The 12,629-nt window shown below is 39.4% G+C and overlaps 1 protein-coding gene across 1 annotated transcript in view; it reads left to right on the top strand.

Moving 5' to 3' along the window:
• The window catches only part of cdh13 (cadherin 13, H-cadherin (heart)), a 311,068-nt gene that overhangs the window by 129,567 nt on the left and 168,872 nt on the right, over positions 1–12,629 (top strand). Inside the window, exon 4 of the mRNA XM_086029056.1 lies at positions 7,461–7,559. Within this exon, the coding sequence (XP_085885182.1) occupies positions 7,461–7,559 (99 nt within the window). The remainder of the gene's footprint in view (positions 1–7,460; positions 7,560–12,629) is intronic.

Below are 12,629 nucleotides of genomic sequence, written 5' to 3'. Positions count from 1 at the left end.
GATGCTTCTCACCAAGTCCGCTGATAGTGTAGTGGTACACACGCCTGAGTTGTGTGCGGGCAGCGTGGGATCGATTCCCGCTCAGTGACAGTGTCTATGTGTGCCCTGCGACTGGCTGGCGACCAGTTCGGGGTGTAGTCTGCCTTCGCCCATTGACGGCTGGGATAGGCTCCAGCAACTCCCCGCGACCCTATATAGGATAAGCGGTTTGGAAGATGACATATATATATATATATGTATGTATAAAAAAATCAGGTTACTACATGGACATACATTATTAATACTAGGGTTGCGCGTATACTGATGATTTTACATTGAACATAGCTAAAATCTTATTGCATATACACACAAAAAAGCGTACACATGTTCTATTTTGACTAGTTTGCATCTTTTAGATTGTACAATCCATATAAATACAAGTACATTGATTCATACATTTGCCAAGCTTCTAATTAATTAGCCTGGTTAGTGTTTAATTGCTGAGTGCAAACAATCATGTATTTGTGTGAATGAGGCGGGGATGAAAACAATTGTTAACAGGCCCTGTCAGTGAGCAAAAATCTGCCTCAACTAATAGCAGTGTTCTCATGAGGGAAGGTGTTTGAAAGCTCACATTATTTCACCATCAATTAACATGCTCAAACTCCATTAGCTTAGAGGCTCATATAATCACGCATCTATTGTTCATTTCTTTATCCACATACTGTGCTTTCTATTCACCCTCAGCCCACACCTCTGCACCACTGTCTCAAGTGGCCAACCGAACGTGTTCTTTGTAGGACTTAATAACTAACAGATGACATATTTAAACACTTAATAGGTTGGGTGTTTTTTCTAGTCTTTAGAACAGCTCTGCTGAAAACCTCTCCTGGCTATGACGTTGATCTTAAAATCTCCACTGTAACACTCAGTCAAATTGTTTGTCAAATTTGAGGTGAGTGGGTGTTATTCGGCGGACTTACTGTTTTGACACGGAAATCGTTATCAAGTGCCTAGAAAAGTTCAAACCCATTTTTTCTATATTCCCTCTTAAATGCTGAATGTAAATATCCAGTGGTTATACTGAGGAAAGGTAATTTTGAATTCCATTAGTTTGTTTTCAGACACGCACAACAGAGGAAAAAAGGAGTCTGTAAAAAGATTCTCATTGTTGACAGAAGTGTGAATTAAGAGAGATCATTTGCAAAATAATAGCTGAATCCATTTCAATTTGACAAATGGTGGACTGTATGCCTTATTCTGGGGTGTTTTTGTCACCCTGCACAGAACAGCAGTTGTGCAGAAAATGTTCTTGCCTTGTGGGGGCACAGGCAAGCATCATTCAAATTGAACAACTGATAAGGGGTGAAATCATCTAAGTCCATAAGCCTATTCATTCAGCTTTTGTTATGTTTCCTTCTTTCATTTTGCAAACGCAATGATTTTAACATTTCATCGACAGTAATATTTTCATCCTGGCAAATGGATTTTTCTCTTACCCAGCTTTGAATGTTTACTAAGGCAGTCTGGGTATGACTGAGACAGAACATCTTGCATACACAGCACAACAGCACACATTATAATCTTTTTTTGTCACCATTTCACTCAGTAATTCTGTTTACTGCTTTTCCTTTTGTCTGTCTTTTTCTTTCTAGATTAATTCCTATTTATTCGCACCATTTGGTTTGTCAAGGCTTGACATTCAATAGGCTCTTTTAACAAACAAATTATATCTGAGGGTTTATATTTGGATGTATTGTTAGTATGGAAACCCAAAATGTCATGACAAAGTGCAAACCAACACACATTTTTACTGTGAACAGATTAAAGAGTCAGCCATGATTCATTCTTTTGATTAAAATTATATCAAATCTATTGGTGAAGCAAAACCAAAGCAAGCAAACACACACTAATACTGAACTTTAGTTGTCAGCACTTCTTCAGGTCTGTCTCTGTTGTTTCAGTGCATTAACAGACCTGTCTGTTGATGATACATGGTCCAGTAACTAATTTCATTCAATATGAAAATTGCACTGACACTCATAGGGCACAAAGGCCTACCTCAAAGGTCAACAATTCATTTACATTTGAATAACCCATTACTATTAATTGAAGACTACTTATGGTGGACAGATGGTAGAATCATCATTATTTTCAGTTCATTTGTCATCACCTGTGATTACTGAGAAAATCACATCGACTCAGTATGATTAAGTAAGCTAATGGAATGCTTCAATGGGACAGTTTCACTTTCAATTGGTAGCAGATTTAAAATGTTCCTCCACAGTTATCTACACATCCTTGTCACTGCTGGCTGGGGTTGGCCTTGATGTTATCCATTTCTCACCAGGACTCCAACACATTGTCAAAAATGAGTAATGACACTTCTCAATATAGCATTGAAAGTAAAAATGGCAGAATAGACAAGGACGTGACATTGCTACCACAGTAACTCTGTACTCAAATGACAATGACTCTCTAGACCCCCCCCCCCCAACCCCCCCGCGCCCCCTCTCTCCCATGGATGTACACACACTCACACACATATGCATTTCATGTGCCCTCCTTAAGTTTGAGCTCTGGGGACGGGTCTGGAGACAACTGAGACGATTGTTTGAAAAAGCTTTATACGCCTTCATTAGAGGGGGAGTTTGCATGTGTAAAATTTAAATGTACCGTAGCCTTACCAGGGCTGGAAGGTTAATTGCATTTACAATATAATTGTGATATGTTAAGACACAATTTGTTAATTGCAAAGGCTGTGATTTGACTGGTCATTGGAAGCGTAGTGGAGGGGTGCAGAGCGGGCAGAGACATCAACCCTGCGCTGAAAGCCTGCCGCACACTGCTGGGTATGTTCAGTTGTTTTCTGTCTCACGAGATCTTGAGGTGAATATCTAACATGTTCTTTTCACCTCACGAGAAAAAAAAGCACTCTGTGTGCGCTCAAAATGCATCCTCTGATAAAATGATTTGAAAATGGCAGCCCCCCTGACAAAGTAGTCAGTGTTCGCATATTAAGAGGATAGATCGGTCTGTATTTGGACAGGTGGTGCATTGTCTGATTTCATGAATGAAAATGAAGACAAAATTATGTTACTCCTCATTTAACTGACATGACGTCGCTGGCATCACATTCGCAGCGACAGCCACCCTTTGTAATGCTTGCTGGTTCAAAATGACACAATTTTTCACATATTTACATATCATGGCCCATCAAAGTTGGATATGTTGACGTGATAAAGTCACAGATGTGTTTGCATTATTGTTGTCATCTGCATTTGAGTTGTTTGATGTGTTACTGATTTACAGTATGTACTTATATGTTTACACCACGTGGCATAATTTGTTGACATGGCGAATGCTTACAATCTTATACGTCAAATATGTAATAAGTTGTCAAAGTATGTAAGTAGTGTATAAGTGCATAAATAAGTGTGTAACAATAATGTCATTACATTACATTACATCATTACATTTTTCAAACTTGTTTCACAGTAAACCTCACTAATCCCTGCCCACTGAGTCCCATACCAAAGCCATTCCCCTTATGAACTGCAAAAAAGTAATCAATAATTTAGTCTACCGTATTTTCCGGACTATAAGCCGCTACTTTTTTCCTAGGTTTTGAACCATGCGGCTTATAGACCGGTGTGGCTATTCTGTAGATGCTTCTTCCACCGCTAGGGGCGCTCTAATCGGAATTACAATACAATACAATACAATACAATTGCCCTTAACAGGATGGAGAAGTTCAACAGGCGAGGGCGCTATGCACTAGGTTAAGCACTAGGTGGTATGCGGAAGTAGAGCAATAAAAGGACGTTAACTAACAAACTGGAGTCGCAGCGGGCAGTGAAGTGAAGATAAGTATTTTATTTTCTCTTGGTTCTGTTCCGTTTTAATTAGCAAAGTTGCTGCCGTGTTAAAAGGCAGTGTTAGGAAAGAATCTGTTCAGGTACATACATGTACATTTACATTTCAAAATCGTTCTGTAAATGCAGTAAATATTTAATTTTGCAACAGAGATAGGTTAGGCTTATAGAAAGGTGTGGCTTATATTTTTTTTCAGTATTTTTTTTATTTAAATAGAGACGGTGCGGCTTATATAAAGGTGCGACTAAGAGTCCTGAAAATACAATAAGTAGAAAAAAAAGCCTGTGGTTGCTGCCTGTGCTGGGTATACCCCAGCTCTCAAAACTTGTATGAGACAAATTCCAGCTCAATCGTAACACTAGTGAGGTTAAGTGGTAATGGAAATGGAGGATGGAAAAAAAAAAAAAACTTGATTGGTTTTAACGTCCCCTCAACCAGAGTGTTTCAGTTCCCTGATGGCATGGTGGAGACTTTTGGTATCATTAGCTTGACATGTGACCACTAAAACACGGGGCTTCATGGCCTCATTTATATATGCTGTATGTCACAGCTGAGACCTCGGTTTCATGGCTTGGATGCACTCATCTGTGGCCACCAGACTCAGGTCAGAGTTCTTACAGCATGTGCTTAAAAACTCATCATCTTGCAGTTTAACAGTTCCATGTCCAGTTTAATATTTCTCTCTTTGACATTTGCAAGGTTACACCTCAACAGTTTGGTAAGAGTGGCCATTTCATACACATCACTATGTGGATCTCGACTGGTTCTGGTCTGGCTGTTTATGATTACTGTTTCATTGTGTTTATCTGACCTTTGGAAGGTGAGCATGAGGTAAAACGGTTAGTGGTGTGAGTGCTTGATGAATGGAAGCCTCACCATTTACCCTCATCGTCTGAGTGTTGGCTCTGATGTAGACAAATGACCTATAGTTGTGCCTCTTACCTGATGTTTTTCAACTAGGTGTGCCAGATACACTGACAGCCAATAACAGCAGGATCAGCAGTCAACACACAAACAAAGCCCTGTTTATACGCACACCACATTTGTGTGCAGTCAATACAGTGCAGTATGGGCTATAAAAAAGGAAGGACAAAAGAGGATATCTGCATTGCAAATGAAACCACCAAAACAGCCTGCATCATTCCATCTAATATCTTCTAACAGCATCTAAACTGATCTAATTTGGCTCTCAGGAAAATGTAGTACATTAGCATTTGTTTCTACTTCTGCCAACATGAGGACGGCGCAGGAGGCTAAGTTTTATTGCTCATGCCACGTTCATTTTAGGGCGCATCTTAAAACCTTTAGCCTGCCCATCAGTCATTCCTTTAACCCATTAAGGACGAGAGCGCATAACCACGTTTCGACCACGGAAGCCGGGAGCGCTGTTGCGTGTTTCTCCCTTTAAAGCCAGGAGAGCGTATGTGTAATTTTCTTTTTTTAATCCAATTCTCGCACTCTTAGCCAAGGAAATGCATCAGAATATACATGTAACGGTGTCGTGAGTTGACGGAGGATATCCGGAATTTTTTCGAGAAGTAATGGAGGCACAGTCTATCGCGGGAGCTCTGATATAAGTCACGGCAGTGATATAGATGACACGCTCGCAGATTTTAAAGCCATAAAACCATCCAAACGTGATGTAAGGTTAAGATGTATGTTCGTGGACAATGACGATTTCAACGTCTTTGTAAGAGAACACAGCATGGTAAAAATAGTGCTTCACTTGCATCTTCGATTGAAACAGTAAAGATAATAAACCCGTGCCTGTGTGAAAGCCACATGTCTAAGATCTCAAATTCTTTTGGAATTATGTTTCTATCTGCTACAGGGGCTAAGATATTAATTATTTTATAGGTGGCGAAAATGTCATGTTTTCAAGGGCGACTTCAAAGGCGACGGTAGGTTTTAGAGAGATGTCTCACGAGAGGCTTCAGTCTTTAATGAGTTAAACTGTGTGTCAGATTTAAATTACAGTAAGAATGATGTAGCAGTAGGCAATGCACACACCTTATCATGTATCATACAAACCAAATCTGTCCTAACAAGATAGTCTGAATCGGATTGATGCATGCAGGTCGGGTTAGCAAAACAACAACATAAAAAAACACTTATGCAGCTGTCAATAGACTATCCATGCAATGCTTTGATCACTGGTGTGTTTTAATAAAATAATTCAGTGTGAGACAGAAAACAAAACAAAACAAATTGCCAACCAATGTGCCTATTTAAGTGAACTTCCAGGTGCAAGAACTGCTGGCTTACTGAAAGGATGTTCCCCTGAAATCAGCACCTTGTTCACTAAAGACCTGAGTAATGTCCAGGCTAGATTCGTCACTTCCAATCACTCCACCGAGTGTGAGAGATTGCTTGAGAGCCCACCCATCCCGGAGCAGTCACATTTGCTGCCTTTCACATTAGTGGTGACAATTTTCAATTTCTTTCCAACATGAGTGGATGAGCAGGGAACTCAGTATTTATTTTGCACGATTCAAATGTATTAAGGCAACAGACATAAGCATCGATTACAAAACACAATACAAAACAAAAATATTGGTGCGTCCCACTTGCTTAATTCCTCCCTCCAGAAACTCAATCGAGGAGTCGAGGGAATAAATTGAGCAGCAAAGAGACTTGTTTTGAAACAGTATCGCTGTTTCATGGAGATGTCAATTAAAAATGATGTGTGTTGGAGTGTTATTGTCTCCGCAGCTGTGCCATTACTGCAACATATGTGCTCAGTAACTTTTCTTTCACGAGCACTTATACAATCTGATCACATAACTTTATGATAAGCACTAGTTGGATTACGTTTACATTTGCATTCGGCTTAGTTGAACTCCAAATTGTTGCAACACTTTTGGTGTAAGTCTTCACCATATTTGAGAAATATGTTCATAATTAATTACAGTAGGTATTCCTTTTTGGAACATGTGTGTGTGTGCGTGTATTGGTGTGTGTAGTCTCTCTGGGCTCGTGCCCAGGTGTGTGGACAATTTCTTCTATTGGGTCTCTTCTATTGTCGGTTATCATTGCTACGTTAGCAGCCAGGATTCCAGCTTCCTGTTCGTATGTCAATGACAGACGTTTTTTTTTCATTCACATCCACTGAAAAGCATGTGTGTGTGTGTGTGTGTGTGTGTGTGTGTGTGTGTAGGGGCGGGGGGGGGTGGGGCGTCATCGCATTGTTCACAAACGAACAACAGCAGGAGTGTGGAAGATGAAATTAGTTGATGCAATTGTGTTTTAGAGAGCTACAATCTGTGATGCACTCCTTCTGCCTGAACACAGTTTCACTTTGTCAAACCGTCTGCAGTAATTGTTACTGGTTCATTAAATCAGTAGCTTGTTGTGTATGCCAAAGTGTGTTCCATTGTTTTTTGTTGTGCCAAAAATCAAACGGATTTTTTTTTTGTGTTGGGAGATCACAGAGTCTGTGGTTTTTGATACTCTTTTTGGTCAGTTTCCTCATTATGGTAATACTAATAACCACTCGGTTATGGTTGTGTTAATCAAATCTGTAATTGAGTGCTCGGTGGCAGTGGATATTTTCCTTCTTGGTCGCCGATGGTTGATACTATATACTGTGTTTTTTTATGTTCTAGAGCCTCAGTCTGCCACATAGATTGAAAAGATCCTTGCTGGTTCCTCCAATGATTGTCACTGAGAACCAGAGAGCCCCTTTTCCAAGGATCATCGGCAGGGTAAGAAAAACATGACACCACCTCAAATCCAATTAAATCAGTAGGCTATGTCTCATTTACCCAGAACTTTTTTTTTTCATATTTATGTTGAATGTGTATCCCTCTGGGGAGGAAAAAAAAATAGTGACATGGTTAATTGTTTTACATGCATTTCATGTAAACACACAGAGTCTCAACTCTGCAAACACGTCCCTGCAGTTTAACCTACCGCATACACCATGTTGATCCAAATTTCATTGATTTTTATGAGTTGTTTAGAATTAGGGTATTCATTCAATGGTATGTAAAACAACCACTATACTACTATAAATTAACAACACCAAATATGGAAACCTATAATGATTCATATATTACTGTGATATGTATCTTACAATATCACACCAATTCAAAGATGTCAGGCTTCAATAATTTATCACAATGCTGTTTAGTCTTTATATGATTTGTTCAGAGGTTTGTTTCATAGGTTATAAAATAAAACATATGTTGAACTAAACATATTTGGCAAATGGCAGTGGATGAATGTACCAATATGCACTGATAATATTTTGATCCATAAACAACAACAACAGTAATACTTTGTAATGGATGAATAAGCATGTTCTAAGGCAGGGGTGGCCAAGTCCGGTCCTCAAGAGCCTCAATCCAGGCGGTTTTAGGTTTATTCCTACGGCAACACACGTGCTTCAAATGATCAGCTCATCAGCAAGATTTGAAAAAGCCTGATGATGAGCCTATTGAAAATAAGGACCCAGGAGAAAAAAGGCTGAATTGTGGTCATTTTATTTTAACATAATACTGACCATTTAATTAGAGGCTAACACAGAGACGAAAGATTGAAATAAACTGGTCAGTATAAAGATTAAATAAACGCCATTTTAAACATATTGTGCTTAGTAGGGTTAGGTGATATTGCTGAAAAAATGTTTCACAATATAAGTTCATATCAGTCAATATTGATAATTATTGATTTTTTCACCTATTTAAAAAAAGAATCAACTGTTTTTAAAAAAAACGTATATGTACATCATTATGAAAGTGAAAGTGAAGTGAAAGTGCAGTTTCTCCTAAACCAGTGCATGCGTAAAGGCTTATTTGCATCAGATGCTACCTTAAAGCAATATTGTTGATACACTTACATTAGCCTTTATTCAATATTCATACAATGTAACTGTAGTGAACTAATAGTCTCTTGCCATGCACACATTAGCGTTGACCAACTGTCTAAGGAGTACTTTATCATTTTAGCGGACACACTATTGCCATAGTCCATTCATATTTCACTTTGCCTGATTTTAACATGAGTGCGACGCCGATGGTCGGACATGACTAACACTAGTGCTAGCGCATCAAAGGCAAGGACCTCCTTCACGTCTACATTATGTCTCCATCCAGAGGTCTTTAATCAGGTTAGCATGACTAATATAAATTTATTGTTCGAGTTGTACTGAGTCGACTGGTCATTTATTTGAACAAAGTTACACCTTGTCTTGCTTCATGTGAGTATGCCGCACGCATGCGTCGTTGGGTTAGGTTAGCTGCTTCTTCATTGGTTTAGCAGCTTCTTCTTCGCTGGTTTAGTGGCTTCTTCTTCGTTGGTTTAACTGCTTCTTCATGTTTGGAGGCGACTACGCGCTGCATACAGCACGCACAATGCTGCAATCGGGTTTGCTTTCTGATTTTTTTTTTTAATCTAAAATTTTATCGAAGACATTTTCTATTGACATTGAACGAGGTGTCGATCGCGATACATATTAATATTGAATTACCGCCCAGCCCTATGTAGTATTCACATCTTGTCCTTTACTAGTTTCCCTTTAGAAACATAAAAGGATGTCAAGTTAAATTCGTCACACTTTCAGATCTGTTTTCTTACCAAATTAATATTTCAAACCAATGTCTAAAGGGGCACATTACATTACATTATAGCTAAGGAAAGACACATAATCATAATTAATAATATTACAGAGTATTACTGCATTAGTCACAGATTGTCTGTCAGTGTATAAAATATAAAATATAGAAAAGTCTTCAAAAAAAACAAACAAATGATTTCATTTCCTTACAGAGGGTGGAAAGCAAAGCATTTGTTTAACATTTTAGACCGTAAGCAGACTTTTCCTTTGTGTGTGCTGGTGATAAAATCTATAATGTATTAGTGTCTCCAGCTTGTTTGTTTCAGATAAGATGGGGCACAGAGAAATCTGCCAGCACTCTCAGTGGCTAATATGAAAGCTATCACATACTCAGCTATATTTATGATAATGATACTCCAGAGAGAGCGGTAGCACAGGGCCTTGCACCTAGATCATTGCAGTGCCTGTTTGGACATGAACTCCCCATCTGAGGAGCACTGAGTTAACTAGCTGAAACCTGCTGAAGATGTGGTGACTTTATAGACTGCGTAATTCACTAGAGGTTGTGGTAAAGAATAATGTAAGTCAGCAGTTAAGTTTGGTCTGTTCTCTTGAGTTCCAGCTAATGATTCATTCTTGAGATAATCATATGTGGCCCATATCCCCCTTATCTCGCTCCCATTTATTCCCTCTTCCTTCCCCATTATTTTTCCCCGTTCAATTTGTCCCTCATTCTCACATACAGTACCACCCCTGTTTTATTTGACAGGGTGGGCTAACGCGGGCTGTTATATCAAATAGAAGTCATATGTCTGTGACATGCTGAAAGTGATTTTCCACACCAATAGCTTCCGTCTTCTTATGCAACCTTTCACATCTACGAGGCAGCGATTCATTTTTCATGCTTTCTCCATCTCGCCTTAAGATAGCAGTAAAGAGCAGGAGAGATGGGCGACTGTCATTGGACATTTGTGCGTGTACAGCTGGGAGAGTGTTATGTGTGTGGGGTGGGGTTGGGTTAGGGGCCTAAAGGGCTGGAGGATGGTGTTGTGACAACGGGTCTTGGGATAAGGGTTTGAAGCGTATTGTTTGTGTCACACCTGCTGGTTTCGGGGTTGTTGTGATAGCGAGGTTTCTTCACTGCCCTCTCTGGGGCCACCAACACAAACTGCATCTTCCAATGAAATGCTTCTTAATATATGTCAACTATTAAGGTTTTCCCCAAATAATTTTTTCTCACGATTTAGTGGATTGACTAGCATGGTGCCACCACAACATTTTGTTTGAAGGCACCAATTAGCCCAGTTTCACTGGTGGAATGAAGTTGAACACATTGACTCACCGGATGTAGGGCAACTACTGATTTGTTTTTGCTCCATAAACAACCTTTGGGCAACCTCACTTGAAGGCAGAGGTCGGCATTTTACAAAATGTTGCTGGTCTGTCATTCATCAGTCCGTAATTTTTCATGACGAACCAAATTGTAATTGTCAGTTGATCAGTCTGTCAGTTAAGTCTGTCAGAAGTCTGTTGGTCCATCAATCAGTCCCCCCAAAATCGTCAGCAAAACGATCACAGTTAATGACGATTACACTGATGGACGAAAATCCACTTCCGTCATTTCATTTCATTCGAAAAAGTGTCCCGTTATTCGTCAATTGTCAGCATATCAGGTGTCTGTCAGTAATGTGTGTGTGTGTGTGTGCGTGTGCATATGCACTGTACGTGCTAGTGTGATCAGTGTCAGACAGGTAGACTGAGGGTTATATAATTGTTTTTTTTGGAACACTAGTGCCAGGTTAGGGTAAGAATATGCCTACTATATTAACCCATTAAAGACTGAAACCGCTCGTGACACATCTCTCTAAAACCTACGGTTGTCTTTGGAGTCACCCTTGAAACCTGACATTTTCGCCACCTACAAAATAATTTATATCTCAGCCCCTGTAGCAGATAGAAACATAATTCCAAAAGAATTTGAGAGCGTACACATGTGACTTTCACACAGGCTAATCGAAGATGCAAGTGAAGCACTAGTTTTTAATTTTTTTTTAATCGAGTGGTAATTACCATGCTGTGTTCTCTTACAAAGACGTTGTTTTTGTCATTGTCTACGAATATATATCTTAACCATACATCACGTTTGGATGGTTTTATGGCTTTAAAGTCTGCAAGCATGTCGCCTATATCACTGCCGTGATTTATATCAGAGCTCCCGCGATAGACTGTGGCTCCATTACTCCTCGAGAAAAATCACGGATATCCTCAGACAACTCACGACACCGTCACATGTATATTCTGATGCATTTCATTGGCTAAGAGTGCGAGAATTAGATTTAAAAATGACGTATACGCTCTTCCGGCTTTAAAGGGAGAAGCATCCAACAGTGCTCCCGGCTTAAGTGGTAGGAACGCGGTTTTGCACTCCCGTCCTTTATGGGTTAAATGTTTTATCCTTTAATGATATAAGTTGAATCAGTGTTTCAGTTTATATGTCTTATTGGATACAAAACGCATTGCTTGGTTATCTGCCTTTTGGTTGATGGCTGTAAGATATTGAGAAAGAGAGCAGGGGGGGACTTTATATACTTATTCAATTTATTAAATTATCACTTCACAAAATCAGTGGACTTCAATCTAGACAGGACATCTTTCTTCATTACTTTTAATTAACTACATGATTGACCATTTGCTCAATTTCACTATATTGGGGAGGAGAAGAAAGGGGAGAGAGACTGTGGTATACAATTTTGTACTCACAGTAGGACTCTGGTTTACTCCAGAAAAATGCATACTGTAAACGTGTATGTTGAGGAGCCGCTCTATCAAAAGAAGATGTCATCCCCCAGAGTTACAATATGTTGATATTTCATGATTATAATCCGTTTCTCCTGTGCAGTGGCTCATCATTAAAATGACCTTTACAAGATGTGGTTTACTCTGACTTCCCTGCGGAATTCCCATGCACATTTTTCAAAGGTTTCAGCTCACAAATCAACTTGTCTGTCTTTATGTGACACCCCCATGAAAAGATGTTGGTGAAAAGGATTTAATACTATAGTTTGCTTGCAGTGCCAGATAATATCTAACACAAAATAAATATGTCCTCTGTTGCATTGTTTCAGCACTTTTGGCATCCTGATTTGCTCGTCCCCTCAGCCTGTCTCCTTTCTCTGTATTGTCTGTCCCTTGGTTGTCCGACGGCTCCTACATGTTT

The sequence above is a fragment of the Filicampus tigris genome, chromosome 4, assembly GCF_054856515.1.
Source record: "Filicampus tigris isolate MCC_2025a chromosome 4, RoL_Ftig_1.0, whole genome shotgun sequence".
In the NCBI taxonomy this organism is placed as follows: Eukaryota; Metazoa; Chordata; class Actinopteri; order Syngnathiformes; family Syngnathidae; genus Filicampus; species Filicampus tigris.
Note: the sequence above shows the minus strand (reverse complement) of the source record. Positions and strands in the feature narration are given on the sequence as shown.